Source organism: Anser anser, assembly GCF_964211835.1.
Source record: "Anser anser genome assembly, chromosome: 4".
NCBI lineage: Eukaryota > Metazoa > Chordata > Aves > Anseriformes > Anatidae > Anser > Anser anser.
The window spans coordinates 63974948-63996205 of NC_139724.1; the positions used below are offsets into that span (position 1 = coordinate 63974948).

The window sequence follows — 21258 nt, forward strand, 5'->3', positions numbered from 1 at the left end:
ATTTCACAACTGATTTAACCCAGTTTTGCTTTTGTCAGCTGTAGGCATGGTAGTACTGCACAGAGAGTTCAGTTCATTGATCCAACCTAAACTGAACAGAACAAAGGGAGGAGCTCTTATTTGAATGAACTTATGGATTTATCTTGTGCTGTGGTGGTGCTGTCACATGAGAAGGTTTGGAAGTGCTTGGCCAGCAGCAGAGGGAAAGCCGGGACCATCCATTTGACTTGCAATTAGCTTAAACTGCTGAAGAAATGACCACTTTTCTAACCCTAATTTCAAGCTAGCATGAACAAGCTAGCTACTGAACATTTCTTGAAGTAGGTTTTTTTTTGTGGGAAACTAGCAGAGTCTGAGGGAATAGGATTGCTCTGCACAGCCAGGTGGCCAAGGTAGTTCGGAAAAAGAGTATAGAGGCTGCTTTGTTAAATCTATAACAATTAAATAATTTACAAAGTATTTTTCTTATGTCTTTGGATCCTGGATTATGTATTAATACATAATTACATAGCTTTTTAAGTCTTAGACAAAGTTTGGGTTTTTGTTCAGTCCCTTGTAACTAGCCTGATGAGTTGGTTCCCCTTGCTCATCTGGGACTGGTTAATACTGTAAAGTTGCAATATAAGTGTACTCTGTCTTAGTTTATCAACTAATTGATGTTTTTAGTTTGCTTAGAGAAATAGTAGATACAAATACGGCAGAAGATTTTTTACATTTTTTTTCTTCAGTATCTGAATCAATTATAGTTTTCAGTTAAGTTAATGAATTTTTGGACCGAAGTGTTCATATCATGATAGAAATTTGTCAAGAAGAAACAAGCTATATGCTCATTCTACCTGGAGATGAGAACAGCTTTTCACATACCATCATGAATCCCTTACTAGTAGATGTATTGAATGAAATTATTATTGTTATTATTATTATTATTATTTGCCTGGGTGACTGCTTAGTATATTAAAATATGTGAGATAGCAAATGTGAAAGATTTGTACAGATCTATGTCTACTGCCTGATCCTATTGTTGAAATATAAATAGTCTGAATTCAGTTCTTTGTAGTCTTTGAATTGCCATAGATTGATTTAACAAATAGCTCATAAATTTACTATCAACGATCTGAATATGTTTGATATTATTTTCTCATTTTATAGTTAAAGTATATTATGTTTCTTTACTAAGCAGTTTTACTTTTTTCTTATAAAATCTTTCTTATAAAATTTTTCACTGCCGGTTGAAAACAGGTTGGCTTGTTAATAATTAGTTACAAAAGCTTCCAAATGGAAGAAAAACTGGGCTGCTGTCAAGGAGGATTTGATACACATGGAACAGTTAAGCAGTAATAAATTGCTTAGTAACTGAGTAATTTCACTCAGATATGTGCCAATCTTGCATCTACATTGGAAAAAGTTTGGAAGAAGAACTGAAGTGATGTTTTAAATTGCTTAATGCTGGAGTTTTATTATAATAACAATAATACTGACTTGGACTGATCTTTGAACATTAAAGGCTTGTTTTTATATCCTAGTGAATGATTTCATATTCATTTATAATTTTTGTTGTGGGAGAGCTCCCAGAGGAGTATGTAGGAGAAGCAGTAAGTGTCTCCAACCCATTATTACATCTTCTGGAAGCAACAATGGAATCAGGCATGGAAGGGCCCTGGAGGTGACCTGGGCTGGCTCTGTTAGGAGCAAGCAATTCAGAGTATTGGATGAAAGCACCACACTCAAGTTTTTTAACATGTCTGTTTGGCCTGAAATGAACAGAAATATACCTGGAGAAACAGTCTGTATAGATGGATGCAGCAGCGGCCATTAAGAATGCTGGAGTGGCTCCTGTGAGGAAGTGTTATTTATTAGGTCAATGCTTTTTATAGGAAGAAGTGTCTTATTAATGGTTCCTTTCCATGTCTTCATAAAATACATTACTCTGAGATTTGTTCCTACCCATTCTGTTAAGAAAACTGTTCCAGGAAGTGCTATGTAAGGATAAAGCGTTTACCTTGGTGTTGTAGTATGTCTGGACTTCCTATTTTTGGAAGAAATGACCTGTACAACTGTACCTTGCTTACAAGATGCTGTAGAATGCTTGAATATAGGCACAACTGCAAATGTGCCAAACACTTCAGTGTAATAAAAAACCAAACCAACCAACCAACCAACCAACCAACCAAACAAAAAAACAACACAAAGAACCATGTAATCACAAATTGCATCTAATCTCTTAATAAGGAGATACCTACTTTTAATAACATGAAAGATTTCATTTTCTGTATTCAGTAGTGAGACTGACTTTATTAACTTGCCTGCTCTTTTGAATGCTGACAGGAATTCAACCCATCAGAGTTCCTGAAGGCTCTATTTCCATGGTGGTTGGTTTTGTGATAAAGCTGGTTTACAGCTTGAAGTTAGCACTGGTACCCCACAGGAAATCAGATGGGTGACTTGATCTGGGTTAAACAGAAGATAGCAAAAAAGAAATGGCTATTTTTAACATGGATCAGCTCATTGAGCTTCATAAGCTCATACAAGCTGTGTGGCCTCGTAAGCTGGTGAGAAGAGAGTACGTGCAGTGTGGCGTGAGGGTGGGAATGAACAACCAGGAGTGAGACAGGACAGTGATATTTGTTGAGCTTTGGTGCTGACGGTGGTTTGTCTTGAAACTGTGGCCAGAAACTCTTGTTGTTGCCTGTAGAAGACAGATGGGAGTGAGTGACTGCAGGTAGGATCTAAGAAACACAGAAGTCTTCAGAAAGATCCCAAGACCCTGAGCTGACAAAATTATAATGAAATTTATATTTGTTGGTTGTCAATCCACTAAATCTTTGTGAATTTCTGAATGATGAAATTATTTAGTAGCATTCTTAGCATTTAACTAAAGGTAATTATACCTTTTCCTGCTATTGATAAATTCAGCCATGAGGTAGTAGATACATCAAAATTAGTTAAAATATTTGAGAGATGAAGAGAAGCTGATCCATCTGTGGCTTGCAGATATATTGGACTAGCACCATCTTCTGAATGTTTGCTACATTACAACTTAATGTCTTCACTCAGGTATTAAAGACCACATTAAAAAAATCACTGAGCTTCGAATTTCAGTGATCATAGTACTGTAATACATTCCTTTTACACTCTATTGAGTTTATGAAATTGTTAAATTAAACCAAGATCAAGAACAACTCCACTTGAATTAATGAGAAATCCACATTTTTAAACACTTTGTTTTAATCTGTGTCCTAAAAAGCAGATCTAATATTACAAGGAGGGAAATTATTTTGTGAAGAAAGCTATTGAAATCTAGCAATTTGTCATTAGTAGTTCAACTCTATCGATATAAGCAGTTTCTAATGTTGTTTCAGTAATTCTGATTAAAAAAAGTTCATGCTGAATAAAAGCAGTTGTTCTTTTTCTGTCAGTAACTTTTGTTTCAGAGTGTTTGGTCAGTTATTAAAGTTCAGTGTGGGAAAATTGGAAAACTACTTCCAAAAATGTTAATGTGTAATCTAAAGAGCAGCATATGTTTTTGAAGTTAGTCTCATAGAAATTCATTTGCACAGAGGAGTTCATATGAACATTTAAAAATGCATATTGCAGTCATCAGTGTTAAAAATTTTCTTACAAGATTATGAACCAAGTATTCTGTACTTCTCATACGTTGTTCTGTGTTTCTGAGAGAAAATGTAGATTCTAAATGGCATAACTTTTTCTTTCAAAGTATTGCTGAAACACTGGCAATTAGAAAATGAAATACCATTTACAGCTTTTTTTGAGTGTTTATACTTAGTTATGTCGTTATGAAGGATGCTGGATATAAAAAGTGAAATATTGCATTTATTATTTGTAGAAACTTTTAAGTATGTGAGAAGAAATGCTGCAGCTGGAGTTCTAGAAATACGAAATAATTACTACAGATTTTTGTGCTGTATTTCAGTAGAGCTTCAGTATTTAATTAACAGAATTGCCATGTCCCTGAGATGGTCACCCTAATGCTATAATGGTATTATATCTAATTCCACTAGCCTTTTCATTGTCTAGTGCCAGTGTGTTAGAGTTGGCCGGAGGGGACTGGAATTCCAGTTCCTGTATGATGTGTTGATGCTGGGCATCCTGGATTATGGCTTGCGTGAGTATAGGTTGATTTGTTTTGTTTTGCTTTCTCGGCGTTGTTCAGTAAATAAGTCTTTCCTGACTGTGTTTGTGTGCCATGCTGGCCATTGTGCCTGCCCAGTGATTTCTATGGTTGAATTAATATAGCAAGGAAAATCCAGGTGGAGGTGTTCTTCTGGTCTGGCCACTCTCATTTCTTTTTATCTCCAGGAAATAGCTATTTATAAAAATGTTTGAGTCCGAATTAGCAGCTTTAACTTAATAAGGAAGAAGAACTAATTGCTATCAAAGTTCTTGTTGGCTCAAGGATTAGGAGACCCAGCCACAAGCATTAACGAAGATGAAAGATGATTTAGTGCATAAAGCGGTAAAATTATGGTTCAGTGAAACTTCATGTGATCTTAGGCAAGGCTTCAAATTTATCTTTTCATTAATGTTTCATTTTTCATTTGTAAAAATACGGATAGTCTTTGCCTAATTTACTTGGAAAAGAATTAGTCAGCAAATGATCTGTTAGTAATTGCAGAGCGCTTCTAAATGATGGTGATAAGGGCTGTGTAAGAATCTGACTGTCTAAATAAAAAACAACAGTGAACAAATGGTCTTTTTACCTGGAGTAGTTTATAATCTTAGCACACATTTCATTGTGGAAAGTAAAAACTAATTAACCAAAGGTGTGAAAATAAAGAAGGTTAAAGCCCTGTGAGATGATGCTTTTGAGAGAGAGTGGCATCGATTTGCTCACACTAGGCTGTTCACTCTCCATAACACTATCCAGAAAAAATGTTTTATGTTCTTTCATTCACACCCGCACTTGATGTCTTAAACTTACCCTAAGGGCCTGCTTGTTTAGCTATGTACACTGCAGACAGTAAACAGAGGTACACGGTAAGTTCATCTGGGCTGCCGTGTCTACACCCTTTGTGACCAGGTTAATGCACTTACTTGGTCATCTCTTTGTTATGTCGCAGTCTGCAATACAGATATATCTTCAGTGCACTTAGTCTCGCTGGAGTTGCAGGACGGGGAGATGCATTTCATCCTCCTCTTGCTTTATGTGTCTTTATGTTACCCTTCTAAAAGAAAAATAAATAAATAGGAGAATCGTTCCAGTATTATTTTAATCCCAAGCTAATACTACAAGGTAGCTCAATTGCTATATTTGTTTAATAATATCTCTTTTGAATACTTGCTTCCAAAAACATCTTCACTAGGGGTAGGGATAAGGAGTATAGGTGCCTAACAGTGGGCATTGGATTGTAACTATTAGTGTAATCATAGTCTGTTCAAATGATAAATGGTTGCAAAAATTTCTGTCAAGAATGTATTGAAAAATAAAAATGGGAATTGTCTAACTGAGAAAAAAAATATGTATTCTCTTTAACTGTCTCTTCAAGCTGTGTCAGCTGATCATCAGCTTAGTTTTGAAAAGAAACTTTGGTGTATTTTTTTCCCCTTCACAATAAATTTTACTTTGGTATGAAAAGATGCCTGCTGTTTGTATTTGCAAAGGTTAACTTATCTTCTTAAAAATGACCTGTCAGCTACCAAATATTATACACGCTTGTTATTAGGTGAGAATCTTGTCCCACTGTGTCCTCCGTTGTCAGCTGCACTGGGTGTGCTGAGGTGGAAAGGCCTGCTTCTGGCTTTCTTTCTTGTTATTTCCTACATCAGAAAGAACTATTAGGACCAACCGGATTTTATTCATTTATCTTTATCACATAAGCTCATCACAAATTTTGTGTTTTTTTATAGGTTGTTCTTTGAGAGGAAAGAGAATTCCACATAAGCTCTGTACAAATAAATGCAGGCCCATAAGAGAGGTATGCCTGAAAGCAGGCAAACCTCACTTCATGGACAAGATGCCTTTCTGCTTTTAACTGAAGAGACCTGGGGATTGCACACCTTATATTTCCTGTATTAAGCATACATTTTTTTTATATTGTTTCTGTAGAAATTCATGTCTTGGATCAGAAAGAGCTCAGATCATAGATTTGACATTTATAAGGTTGACATACATGTTTGTTGATAATTCTGATTTTTTTTTAGAGGAGGAAGTGTTACAATGCTTTGTGTAAATCACAAGAGTTTTTAAGCTATCCATTTTTTTTCTTTCTGAAACCAGTGATTTCCTGTTGTAGCTGGAAATGTTAAGTATAGTTTTTTAAGTATTAAAGTACAGCACCAGCTATTATTATTCTGCCTTAGCAAGTCTTCTAATACAACATTTGATTTGTTACTACATCCTCATAGGGAAGCATCAGCAGCAGAGTGTACATGACAGTGAGAAAGTAAACACATGCTTGCAATCAAATTAATGTATTTCATCTGTCTTCAACTAATAACAATCTGTCATGCTATCTATCTGAGAAGGGGCATAAACAGTTTATTTTGTGTTTGGAATAACTTCCTGGAGGTAGTTAATGTGACACGTAGTTTGTCTGACATGAGTATAACCAGATCAACACTCTAGATGTTTTCTTGATAACCTAAAAAAATTACTGAGAAAATCTGTACTGGAACTATATTTATATTTCATTGAGCTTCCTTAAATCAGACTAGAGGCATAGTTTTCAGGACTTCCATGAAGGAGTTTTCTTTTCTTGGCAGCTATACAAGTTTAGTGTGAGAAAAAGATGGAAAGTATTAAAAAAAAAAAAAACTACAAAATGTTGCAGTTTGCACTCTGGCATTTTGATTTTTGAAAATTAGCTGCTATATTAATTTAAAAGTACCAAATCAAAACTGATTTTTTAAAAAGCTAGGTAATGTACAAAGTCTGATAATACTGCAGACTCGTTGCAATTGATTATTATTTCTGCACGATTCTGGTTAGTCTTATAGTATTATGTCAGAGATTAATTAGTTATAATTAGTAATAATATCAGATAATTATTGTAGCAGATAATTATTTACACAGAAAGAGCCTTTATGTCTAATTAGAAAATGAAAGTGCACTTGCTTGAAGTTCCAAGTAACCCATTCAAATTCTCTTGAAAAATTAGGGCTTAATTAAATAGCTGCATCTTTTAGTGAGAAGGTTACTGGCAAGCTGGGCAATAAAAAGCTGGGGAAGTTCTTTTTTTTGTTGTTGCTTTTTTTTTGCTATTTTATTCGGAGCGACGGCAGGGCTGGGAGAAAAGCTGGGTGGTATCGTCTAGTGCAGACGAGGCCTGGAGGGCTCTTGGTGGCCGGCGCTGTGGGGCCGACCAGGCCGGGCCCTGCTGAGGGGTCTGCAGAGCCCACTGCCCTGCTCCCAGCATGTGTAGGGATTTCTGCTTTATTGCATAGTGCACATCTCGGAGAAAGCCCCTTTATGTTCCCTTTCTCAGGCACTTTTACTTAGGTAGAGGCGAAGCAGAGCCTTCATGCTCTGCCTCAGCCGTGCATGCTGCGTGAAGACAATACTGTGTAGCACTGCTGTCTGCACTGGGCTGTCAGGGCTTCAGGTGCTCAGGCTAGGTTTGTTCTTAAGAAATCAGTCTGAAATTTTAACAGAAACAGGATGAAAAAAATGTCATATACAGCCCCCCCCCCTTTTTTTTTTTACGACCCTGGAGTATTTTCAGAAGGGAAAATATGTACATAATTTTAAGCACATGTAAATCAAATTAATAAATTATTAAAGCATTTTACTTGTCATGTCTGTGTGGGCTAATCGTGATAGCTCATTATTTAAACATTATGTAATTGTATACCTTGTGTGAACAGCTGCAAATACTTTGCAGAAAGATTTATATTTCGTTTTTCACAGCACACTATAAAAGAATATATTTTTGTGCACTACCATAGATTAATATAGATGTTTACTCATAACTTTCAAACCACCCGTAATTATACTAAAATATAAAAGTTATGCATGATAATTATGGATCAAGATAGTTGTAAATTTATGTAAGTGTTAATACAAATTTTAATGGTAAATACTGTAATTATCAATGAATAAGTTCAGCTTAAACTGGAGAACCAGCCCTTTATAACAGATTCCCTCATAGGTATTGCACTCGCAAGCTTTGAAAGTGAAAGACTGTCAGATTTGGGTGGAGAGGTGTCTTTTTTAACTGAAATACTCGGAACTCTAATGTTTCTTTTCATACACATGGTTTAGCAAGGCTAGTTATCACTGGTATTATCAACTGAAATGACTATATAGTGCCTTATAGTTTGCAAGTATAATCTCAGGGTCCAGGAGAAATGCCAACAAACTATTAAACGTTCAGACTTGCTTAACATGCATTATGCATGCCACTCAGCTGTTTATGGCACTCTGAACAAGTACTGTCACTATTTTTTTCAGCTGCCTGGAAGTACCTGTAGAAGTTATATGTTTGTGTTTCTTCCAGACTTACCTGAAAGAATGATTCTTGAAAAAATGTGTGTTTTCTGACTTAAAGGAAGCTTCTAGTTTTACGTGGAGCTCTTCGTCAATGATGTTATGAAAGAAGACACTGGCAGTCCTCTGGGAAAGGGAGATAAATAGCAGAAGTAACAGCCTTTAGATTCTGCATAAATGATGTTCTGGTGTCTTTTTAAAGTATGTGCAGTTATTTGCTTTGGTGACAATATTTAAATCAAAATAAACTATTATTATTTGTGTTTTGAAAGATGATGAAACCAGAACATTCATCATTTCACTGGTTAATGATGCATATTTTAAAATGTTTACTGGCTTCCTGTTTTTCCCAGTTGTATTACTCTGTAAATTGTTATACATATTTTATTAATACCATAATTTTAGACAATACAGCTCTGGGATTTGATATCACACTTTATTACTTGAAGCATTACTTTATTACTTCTGGTGAGCTAATTATGTTTGTGGTAGTTCATTTCAGTGAACTAAACTAGTATTTATACTGCTTGACTATTGGGTTTCCACGTATAAGGTGTATTGGATGGAAATCGTAGAACCACAGAATATCCTGCGCTGGAAGGGACCCACAAGGATGATCTCTTGCTCCTGCACAGTGGTGTGAAGTGGCTTGTTGCAAGCCTCTGTTATCTTAGAGTGGTCTATACGTATAATAAAAATAGCGTAACAGAAACACATTTGACGTTAATTTGTTTACCTTTAGTAGTTTCAGAGTCTCAAGTAAAAATAGCAGAATTAATCAAGACTGAATTGCTATCGGCTATGTGTGGTGGAGATTGTAAGACACTCATTTGTGTGTTAGCTAGCACTTCCTAGTGTCTTTGTATTTCCTTGCTGCTAACCAATAAAATCAGTTGTCTGGGGCTTACTCCTAAATACTCGTGTGAAGTTATATAAGAATTTGTCTTACAGTAGGCCAACTTATATTGTCTCAAGTGTTTGCTCAGATTTTTTTCAAATGTTATATATTTCTAGCCTTGCAGACAATCATTTAAAATATACATCTACTCTGTTTCCTTTTCTAAGTTAGCATTGTCTCTCAGCGATGTATATCAGCAATTTGAAGGATGATGAAAAAGTTGTTTACATGTCACCTGAAGATAGGATCTAATCAATTTTCTCCAGTTCTGACTTAAACCTACTCTTTTATTCTTATCTTCTTTGAATTGTCATTTACTTTCCAAGAAGTGACAGTGATGATGTTTACATCATTTTCCTTATATTGATTCTGCAATTTTCTTCTTACCTGCTTTTCTTCAGGGATGTCTTGGAGGGAATATCTCTGGGACTTCTGTGGGAGATCCAGACCTCTCCCCTTGGTTCTCTTTTCTTTGTTCACTTCACTAGAACTCTGTTTGGTCTCACCTACAAATCAGAACTGAACTCTGCAGAGTTTATGAGAAGCAAGTCTTACAGCAAGTCTCATCCAATTCTGCAGCAGACTCTGATCTATTCTAGTTTCAACTGAGATCCACATGTATCTAGCTGAATTTATGAAGTTTCCAATCTACTTCCGTTGTGCCACGATCTTTATGGGATATCTGTGCATACTATATTTATAGATATGTTACTTAAGGAGCAGCAATTACCTGCAAGCTTTGCTTGAAGTGACTCTTCACACCAGACAATTTGAAGGTAAATGTTGAGTTTGATCCCTGAGAAACAAAAAGTTAGGTTCTTGACTAGGTAGAAACAGTTGCACAAGAGGAAAAATAAGACAATGGAGATAATTTTTGGAGCACATCTGGGAACAACGGTATTTCTGTCGTTGTCACACCGACTTTTAGTGTGTATTTCAAGAATAAAGAATGACCAAATGGCAGCAGCCTGTGTTGTTCTTAGAAGAGGACTTCAGTATGACTTTGGGGGCTGATGAGACCAAGACCAGGTTAGGTGAGGCCCTGAGCAAACTAATCTAGTGGGCAGCATCCCTGCCTATGGCAGGGGGGTTGGAACTACGTGATCTTCAAGGTCCCTCTTTCTGTCCTCATCTGGCCAGTCAGGGAAACGATACCGGGACCTTTCTCTCACTCCCGTTGGTTGTAATATTACTCTGCTTCTCCTGCTTTCAATTTTATTGTGGTCTATTACTCCGTTTGATTTAAAAGTACTCCATTTAATGCAAATGTGCTAAGTGGTCCCTTTACAGCTGAGGAATTAATAATGTTCTTGTACTCCTATTAGCTTTTAACTATTGCTTTACTTTAAAACTTTAGAGTTTTAAAGATGATAGATAAAAGAAATATTCGTGTTATATTCTGCAAAATTTACCCATCTTTTTTAGCTTTTTATGGACAGAAACCATTATTTATTAATAACACAGTTCGTATGCAAGTGCTTTAACTACGGTACCTGTTTGTAACATGTATGTATTTTAGGATTGCGATGTTTGTGAACAGATAAATCTCTTTTCCCTTTTCAAACAAAATCCTTGTGTCTCCTTTTGATATCTCATTGTGGATTTCTAGCCATAAACTTAAATTCTACTTGGTAAAAAGGAGCTATTAATTTCCTCTTGCTATTGTCTTCTCCCTCGTTCAGTTCAGATGAGGAGGATGATTGAACCATCTGGCAAGTAAACTTTTCTCTTGGCCTTTTTCTAAATGTTTGTGTTCAATCCATGTCCAAATCTTGCACATTCTTTCTTCGTGACCTTCATTAGATACGGCCTATGATAACTATCACAGTTAAAACGTTCTTCTTTTGCATTGTAATTGCTGAAATTCCTTCATTTTGGCAAATGCAATGTTATCTAGTCATTTAGAATATTTTGCAAGACCATTTTCCTGGTTTGTAAAATCAAACAGTATTTATGTATATAATTCTCTTCTTTCTATCCAAAAGTTATTTGTCTTTGCCATTAAACTTTTCATGGCTTAAGTGCATCCTTGTTGTCATCCTTCATCCCAAAGATACCCACCCGTTCCTGCTGTTAACTGGCTCATCATATCAGCCCATATTGGCCAGCTGTTTTTCTTTTTTTTCCTATGAATTTCCTACATTCCTTACAAACATCTATTCAGAAGATCGTTTTTCTTATCCAGATCCCTCCTACAGTCTTTTACTGTGATGTCTAAAAAAAAGAAGCTGGACAAGAGTTATCTCCTGGTAACCAGGAGTTCTGCCTGTTTAGCTGACCAACGTCAGATGTTCAACAAATCAAAACAAAAGAAAAAAGAAAAGGACTGGAGGGTAATTATTTACTTCATTTTAGCTGATCTTCAGTGACTCTCTATGATTATGCCCTTAGCCTGTGGCAATGCAAGGTAATTTGAGTTAGCATAGTCGTCCTTCATTGACTGCAAACAGCAACTTTTTATAGTTAAATATTTATTAATGCTTGAAACCCTTTTCTTGTACTAAAACTGTGCCCTCTTTCATTGAGGGCTAATGCAACATGAATTGCCTTGCATTTACTGTGGGCTGAGAGTGTGCACATGGACAGTTACCTGGCAGTTATCTAGCATAACACTAACTGTACAGTTCACAGCAGACTGCCCATAATTCAGAAGGTATGAGCTGAAATACTCCTAAGTGGGGAGAGGGACTGAAAATTGCACGAAATTCAGAAATGCAATTTCACTTTGATTTTCACTTCCAGTCTGTTAGATTCTGGGATCATATGTGCTTTAATTTCTCTGCTATAGTAAAATATATGCTCCACTGACAATATATTATTTTTGATATTTGCTTGAATAGAAAATAGGAAGCATTTGGGGATATGATTTCCTAAATGGCAGAGGCATTTTCTTCTTGAAAATTCATTTACATTTCTGCATGCTCCTGTGTTCCTCTGGTCTGTATTCTTTCCTTCTTGGGGAAGAGATTGTAACTTGTAAGTCTGTAAGCACAAACTCACATAAGTATGCCATGGTATCATCAGATACCGTGTAAATATGATCAGTGGGTGTCTTTAAATTGTAATTGTGTGGGGGTTTTTGGAGTTGTGATATAGTTGAAGAAATACAATGATGTGAAATTTGGAGGTGGGGTTAAGGTTCTTCAAATGAAAATAAAGAAAATATTTATTGATTTATTTTTCCCAAAAGATTAATCTTACTGTTGTGCTTTCCAGGCTCCACTTAGCATAATATATAAAGAGTAAAATTAATAGTTAACAATGACATGGTTTAGACAGAATGCTGCGCTTTTTTTTTTGTTTTGTTTTCAAAAAGCGTTTCAACAGAGGCTCTCTCCTGGTAGTTATTTTTAAAGGAAAAAAGTTAAGTAGCTGTTACACAGACTGCATGAGTTTTTTTATCGACTTTGAGATTTAGCTTAATAAATGTATTTGTTCTTCCTATTTTTTGTGAAACTGTATAACCTACATTTAGTATTATGAAATACTGTACTACAAACGTTCGTGTTAATAGCTTAGTATTTTAGTCCTTCACAAATTAATGCCTGTGGTAACTGGGTGATTTTAGGCCTGTTCTTGTAAACAAGGCCTTACTGATGTGCAAGGAACAGTAATATGTGGCAAAAACTCCACATTAACCAAAGTAAGCAGTATAAATGGGGTATAGGAATCCCCTGTTAGACTAAAAATCTCCAAGAGAAAATCTCCAGAGCCTACAAATTAAAGACCTCCAATATCATTTTAAAATAAAGCCTTTTATGTAGTATGAGAGCATTTTTTCAGCTGATAATCAAATGACACTATTATGCAGGCTTACTAGATTTGCAAATTTACAAGTTTTTACAAGTCAGTTGGGTCCCTTCCTCAGGAAATCAGTTTAAGTTTTTTTTTCCTGTATTGACTCAAAGAGCCTGGTTGTCCTTAAATCCTTCTGAATATATTTGCCTTATAATTTGACGGCATTGAGTCAACACCCTTATAGGAACTGTAATGCAATAAAAAGAGAAACTGTTCAATATAGTTTCCAGTTACCTTAGGATCAGATTTGGAGAAACTGGAATGTACACAATAAAACCTGTGCGAGACTTGAGTTCCATGTTATGTTGTAAGCAACCAGGGCTTTTCAACAGAAAATGCCATTTGAAAGCTTTACCCTGCTTCCAATGGTTATAAAATGATAAAAATGAAAATGTGTGAGACTCTTGAAATACGCATTTTACTATTCTTAATTTTTGGAACCATACCTTTGTGGTATTGAAAACTTCATGTACAAGTAAATAAGCACATCAATGTTTTTATTCAGGTCTTTTTTTATTATAGTGAATGTTTTTGCTCTACCGTTTTCTGCAATAAAATTCTTTACAACTCATTTACATTTTTTAACTTAGAAAAAATATGTAGATTCAGCTGTACTTTGTGAACTCTATTTTAGAAGAGTCTTTAGATTACAATGGATATCCAGCATACATCATGCGTGCAAATAGAATGCACACAATTTAATTCAGTCTTGTTTTTTTTTTTTCCATGTAGTTAGCAGGAAAGTTTTTACAAATTGCTTGTGTGAATCCAGAAATAAATTTGTCCTTTAGTTCAGATATGAATTTGTTGCATTTGATTGCACAATTTTAATTGTGGTTTCATTTTTATTTATTATTATTGTTTTCTGACATAAGATTATAAAAAGAAATGTGCTTTTGCATACGTCTGCAAAGAAAAAGGTTACATTTGATGTATTTCCAATGAATATATTTTCTAAGACAGGTAACTAAATAAATGGTCTCTACTATAGTAATTTATCTTTTTTTGCACTTGCTTTTAGTTGATTTGGAGCATATGCGCACAGTGAAAGTTGACAAGCACCAACGATTTTGTCAAGAAAACAATTTCAGTAGCCATTTCGTGTCGGCCAAGACAGGAGATTCTGTAAGTATGAAAAATAAAGTCCTTGTAGATTTTTATTTTTATTTTTTAGAAAGCTGTTATTCTGAAATATGATGTAGCAGTTTTTATTATACTTCACATATCGAACACTGAAGAACTCTGGCTACTGCAGGTCCTTTTTGCCAGCCTGCTTGCATGAAAATAGATCTTTTTATGAGTGTGTATGTTCTTTACAGTGGCTTCTCATCTGATTTGTGGTTTGAGGTATAGATCTTAATATGGAAATGCTCTGGCTTATACGTCAGAATGAGAAATGAGACCTGCTGGATCTCTGCTGTCAGCCTTTAGCTAAACATATACCTTAGTTCCAGGTGAAGTTCCATCTCTAGAGCATCAGTACAGAAACTTTTAATAGTCAATAAAATCACAGAATCCTGTTATGATCACAGTTTTTAATATGGGTCCTGAGCCAGGAGTCATTCTGTCTGTGGGTCCATTGAAATTTGAACATTCTGGTATTTGTAATGCTTTGCAGAGCACATTTTTGAACAATCATTTGACTCTGACCTAACTGGCATATTTGTTTTAGTTGGAAGTGTATGGAAGAAAAGGTTCTCTTTCAGTTGACTGTATCAGTCAGATTAAATCATGTTGTATTGTTTTGCTTGATTTCTGTCATATGCCCAATGACATTGTCATTCCCATGAAAAAAAAAAATCTGTGTCTGTCTCAGTAATGTTATTTATAACAACATAATTTGCTTTATTTTAATGCTATTGAACGGTAAGACCATGTTCAATTATACGGAAGTACAGTTCTGTAACACGTGTGGACTCACTGATTGTCTTAAGATCTTTGATGAAAGATCATTTACTTCTACAATGGATTGCCAAATTTTATTAGTTAATTATTGTGTTATACTGCTGATACAAGTGCAGTGAATCCTGATTCTCCTTACAATTTGTGTTAAATCTTTGGCATAATTTTTTGTTTAAATGTGAAAATGGCTTTTTATGCTAGAAGAAGAAGAAAAATTTTATAATACTTTACGCAGTGAAGCTTGCATATGTTAAAATCTATTTATTTCTCAAGGAGACAACAGTTTGGTGGGAGCTGGTAGTAGGAAAACCAGCATTTTTTATAAGATTGATATAGTTAACATTATAAATTATGAAGGAATCTTTATTATGTCATTTTAATTGATTCATGAATTGCAGCAGCATCCCACTATATATACTGATTATACTTTTTAACTTGCTGTTTAAAAACAAAAGTAAATCTGAATATATCTAGAAAACATTAACCAGAAGTTTCTGTTTAAATGGCTACTAACAAAAGAAGCTATGAGCTATAGTTTACAGTAGTTCATTTTGAGTTTTGGTATAGATTTGAATTAACTCTACCTACCTACTACTGCACACTGGCTTTTCAAAATCTTCGTAGTTAATATATTTGGGTAGTTGTGTGGAAAAGACAGGGTGATTTGCCAGTGATTTGAGACGAGGCCATCAGTTAAGGTAGATGAAGTGATTTGTTTGGTTTACCTCAGATCTTTCCAACAAACTCATTTGCAGAAGATAATTTTATATACTTAGAAAAACCCAGATGTCTCCTCAGAGGAGAATTGATCTTCATGAAAGACTTGCTGCAGCTTAACCATCTCACTGTCCATCAAACTGCCTACCTAAAGGGCTGAGCTCACACCTCATGTTTTTGTGAACAAAACATCCTCATGGTAGGTGATCTAGTTTAGTACACCTGAGAGCCTGGTGCGGGTTAAAGTAGGTCTCTGGAGAAGGTCTGCCTGCTTCAGGTTGCCTTCCTTGCTGTGTGGATGCTAGTAAAATAGACCAATACTAGACCAAGGAGGGCATAGAAAGAAAAATGATTTTTGGAAGCTACTTTGGCTTGTTGGTTGTGCCACGTATGTGCTACCAATTTCCATCTGAGCTGTAAGAAAAGACTGCATGAATGGTATTTTTATTTGACTTTTAATTGAAAAGGAGTATAAGCACTTACACAGGCCTTACCTTTTGGGGGTGGTGTCTGTACGATGAAAAGCAAGGTATGCTGGTGGGTTAGATTGTGTGCACCATGGCACAGCCACGTAGGTAGTAGCTTGACAATGCAGTGAGTTCAGCAGCAGTACAATCGTAAGCTGTTCCTGTTTAATATCTGTTGTGTTCTTTAATGTGATTTAAAATGCAGCTGCCTAAACAGTAAGATTGGTGGACTGTATTGAGATGAATTAAAGGAGTTATTTAAGATATCCTTGCCTCCCAATGTTATCTGTCAAACCATGTTTGAAGTCGAACTCTGCTAGGCTGCTTCATGCCACACAACATTTTGCTTATTTCCTAAATACTTCTGTTCAGTATAACACATTTAATGTTTTGTAAGGCTCTTGAACAAATGTATCATTGCTTGGCTTTCGTGTTCATAATGTTTTTAAAACGTGTGCAGCAGAGATTTTGGTGATATTGATGCACAGTTCTGTTGTTCTTAATTTCAGAAATCTACATCTCTGTTGCACAATACACCGGTAAAATATTTTTGTGCTAAACTTTAGTGAATACCCTTATTCATATTTTATAGCACTGAGAGTGGTATTTGAGAGGTGGGTTGTGTAAAAGCTTGTTTAAACTTAGGTCTCTGGAGGCAGAGTAGAAGTGTTGCCTAACAATCTAGCATACTGTTCATTCCTCATACCATTGTTGAATTATTTTCTCCAATTTTTAAACAAAATTGAAAGTACCAGATGAGGTTATTTTCAGATCTGCTTTGCACAGGTCATAATTTTGTATATCTCATTGTTTACAGTTCAAGAATGGTTTGATATATTTGAAAGAACTTTGAGGATGTCTGTTTTTAATCATTTAAATGCGATTTAATTTTTTTTTTCCCGTAGGTCTTCCTGTGTTTTCAGAGAATTGCTGCTGACATCCTTGGCATCAAATTAAACAAAGCAGAAATGGAACAATCACAGGTGATTTCCACAAATACATGTTTTTCCTTAATATTTTGCTTAGTATTTAGAAAAAAAAAAAACAAAACACAAATCACATTGCAAATTATTAACTGTCCTATAAAGCAAACTACAGCCATTGTTTTAGAGACAATTATTTACTTTTACAACAGCCTTTTAAAAACATTATCATTCTTTATTTATCCATCATGATAAACTTGCTGAAGTAAGAAAATGTATGTTCAAAAAATAATAATAATAAAAAAGTTCTAGATCTGTTTGTTTAAAAATAGTGCATAAAAGTTTCTTAGAAATTAAAATGTCTCTACATGTTTGCATATACAGGTAGCATGGAAGATACTCTTCTATATACATGAATCACTGTACACTGATGTCAGATACAGTTTTTATGACAACCCTTTTCCTTTTTAATTCCTTTACATATTAAATTTCATTTTAGAATACTACAAGCTTAAATGATAGAAGGCATAAATTGTGAATGGAAATCTTCTAAATCAATGTTCAGTGTAGAAATACAGGAAAAAAATATTATTTGTCAATCACAGAGTCAGGAATTAACTATGTCAAATCCTTTGGTTGGTTAATCTCAGATTTTAGTCTTCATTGTGTGCCTATATAATACAGGATAAGGATACTTTCCTCAGTAGTGACTGCTTGCCTCAGGGAAAGAATGTTGATTTTTGTAAGAGCACTATTTCCCATTTTATTTCTGATCTGCAGATGAGAAATGAATCCTGTTCTGCTTCAGTATACCCATTCTCAACAGCATACATACCTGTGGAATCACGTTTGGATAGCTATTGTGGCTCCCTGCCATATGAAATTATTTTTCTCACCATACCAGTCCCAAATAATCTCCCCCTAAGGGAGTTGTGTAGTTTTCTTCCCTTGGACTTTGTGTTTTGTTCGTTGCAGTGAGTTGGGGATTTTCTACCATCTCCTCTGCTGTATGGAAGGGCTGAGAGAGAGGACAGTGCTTCCCAAAAATAGGTGGGAAGGTCGTTAAAAAAGGATGCCCTTCATTCTCTTATATTGGTTAGTAGTGAGTGAGGGATGTGAATGCAGTGATTTTACTGTGCACACATGTCAAAACCCTGTTGCATGTCCTGCTTTGAACTGTAACAGCTTTTTTCTTTAAAGAGTATTTCATGTAATTGTTGCATGCAAAATAGCTCTAATGAGGGCAGTTTTATAACCTTTTAATTTAGTGGGGAAAAGATGTTTTCAGTATTTTTTGTTTTAATTTGAACTCTAATTTGATTAGCTGCATTTAATAGAGTTTAAGCCATTTATTTAATATCAGGGAGCGTTCAAAAATGTGTTAATTGTTCAAATAAGCAAGCAAGCAAGACATTTTCCACTATAACTCCTTTTTCCTTACCACCTCCCTCTTCCTAGTTCCTGCCTCTAAAAATAACTTTGCTGCCAGGAAGATTCTATGTGCATAGGTTTAAACCAAAAGGGTTTTACATAAAACCAGTTTCAGAAACCTCAGAAACAAAGACTATACTACTGAGGCAACCTTTACTATATAAGGACATTTAAGATTACAATACACTTATTTTAAATTTATTTATTAAACTAAAAGGTGGCTGAGCTGCTGGCATAGTATCCTGGAATTGCTACTTGCTGTTAATATTAAAAAAGTACTCCAAAAAAAAGTCAAGTTTACTTAACAAACAAACAAAAAACAGCACAAAACACTTCTTGTGTATACAGGTTGGTCTCCTGCTTTTTGAAATATACAATAAATATGTAATTTCTGAAAGTGTTTCACCATGACAGTGTTTACAATCATTGTGGAAGTGGTCAAGAAAACTGTATTGCAAACAGTAAAATGGCAAAATATACTTAGAGTGCACATCTAACAAGTAAAGCAAAAAAGCTTCAAAAATGTATGATTTATAAGTAGAGAAATATGGAGTGTGTCTTTTCAATATTCTTTTACTACTAAGTCACCATCTTTCTATTGTTCTGAACCCTATAATGGTTACTACATAAATAATGTATCACATAAATAGTTCTTTAATTTTTCTTTGGCTGTTTAGCTTGCATTGGAACAGTAGACTCAGATCTCTTGTGCTGACTGCTGTTGTGTCCTCATAACTCAGGTGTAAACTTGTAGATAGGTATGAAAATGCCTTCAATTATAAAGAGAAGGTGAGGTACGAGGTTATACAGAATATTGTAGCTTTCTAGAGAAAGTGTCTGTTTATAGGTTCTTTTTAAGGTAACTGATACTGGCTTCTTCCTACCTTAGTATAATAATCACAATTTTTAATTATGTTGACCAGATCAATGGAATATGCAATATGAGGGTAGGACAAAGTTGATATTAAGCAATTTACAGTAGCAATAGCCTCTAAATAATGTTCATAATATAAATACTCACTGTGGCCCACACGTTACTGTTAATGTGAATCCAAGCTGTCAGAATTAAAAAGTAAATAAATCCGAACATAAACAGCAAAACCACCAACAGAAGAAGAAACAAAGCCTGTAAATGGAAGTGGATAGAAAAGAAACTTTATTGTCTCATCATTCAGGTACAGCAGAAGTCACTGTATGGTGATATGCTGCATGTAGCTGAAGGGTGTAAAGAAACAGTCTGGCTTTGAAAGCTTCTTCTAATCAACCATAGTATCAATATATTCTAAATAAGCAATAATTTGTTGTCAACGGTATAATGTTTGCTTGAGAGTGCTATTTTGAGTGGGCAGTAGGAATTGTCCATAATTAAGTCAATGAGAAACCAATGATAATTGTATTTGAGAGTTCATCTGTTAGCTTTATCTTAAGGTTCATTGTTGTATGGAACCAAATACTCTGGTCACTTCCTAAGAAAGGAAAGGAAAAGTCTGCTTAAAATTGGGGAAGGAAAATGTTAACCTTCACAGCTTCAGAGAGAGAAATAGAAGGATGTTTCTTGAGAGAAATTTATTAGTCTGCAGTGGAAAAGCCTAACTGAAGTAATGTGTAGATGCTGTTGTCCAAAAGCATGGAGCTGGTCTTTTGGCTGGGAGGAGGTGATGTTAAATGATATTACCATTACTTGGGTACTGGTTTACTACAAATGTTTCTGTATGATAGGTACAGATTCTATAGTGTGCGTGTGTAAGGGGGGATGTTTGTTTTTAAATTTCTCTCAAGCGGGCGTTAGGCTTCCTTAAATTGTAGAATGGCTATATGGTCATTCTCCTAAAAATTTCTGGGAGTTTAATATTCTACCTATTGTACTATAAAAGTAGATAGATGGGTAGATGCTATAAAGGAACAAAACAAAACACAAAAATAAGTGTGACTTATCGTTATCTCAGTAAATACATGAGTAATGAATTGGATTTCATCTTTGATCAAAGAGTAGAACACATTTTAGTTTTACAAAAGTGCACTGTTTACTACCTGGATTATATCTTTGAATTTTCAGTATTTTGTGTAATGTGAGGTTTCTTCATTTTGAAAAATAAGAAGGTGTCTGCTTGAGTATGTTTGTCAGAGAAATTCAGCCTAGGAGGTGACAAAGTATAAAATGAAACACTGAATTTGAGTAAAACACGAACAGTGGAATGCTATATGCTAGTTACAATCTGTTATGTATTTATTCATTATTACTGATTGTCTAATATTGAGAGTATTCTTTAAAAATTATTTCTAGCACTTGTGATTCTATGGCTGAAGATGCTGTTTCCTTTGTTTAGAAACCAAATCTAATTGTCGCAGTCAATAAGAGGACCCTAGAAGTGAGTCACTTGGTTAGAAATAATAGGCATCCTAAACACGTTATTGAAACTGGTGTGAATCTGGGGGGCTTGACTCATGTCTTCTGAGCTTTGATAACTCGCAGAACTGCAGAAATTCTTGTGGAAAGTGGATGGGGTTCTTGGTCCTCTTCAAATTAACTGCTAAACCGTTAATTAAGTGCAAGAACAAACCCTAGCAATTGAACTATTTACCATGCATTGTTAGAGAAAATGGCTGCAGCAGTTTAACATGTAAATGTGACCAAAGCTATTTGTTACTGCCCTTTTGCTGGAATTTATCGCTCCCACA

At 35.1% G+C, this 21258-nt stretch overlaps 1 protein-coding gene across 5 annotated transcripts in view; it reads left to right on the plus strand.

Annotated features, from left to right (window-relative positions):
* Positions 1-21258, plus strand: part of RAB28 (RAB28, member RAS oncogene family) — a 62551-nt gene that overhangs the window by 37110 nt on the left and 4183 nt on the right. For 3 of the 5 annotated variants that reach the window (XM_083835455.1, XM_083835457.1, XM_083835456.1), the window contains exons 5-6: positions 14161-14264; positions 17131-17208. In XM_083835455.1, the coding sequence (XP_083691581.1) occupies positions 14161-14264; positions 17131-17208 (182 nt within the window). Of the gene's footprint in view, positions 1-14160; positions 14265-17130; positions 17209-17928; positions 21254-21258 lie in introns of those variants that run through there. The other 2 variants (XM_083835458.1, XM_083835454.1) reach the window with 1 other exon arrangement.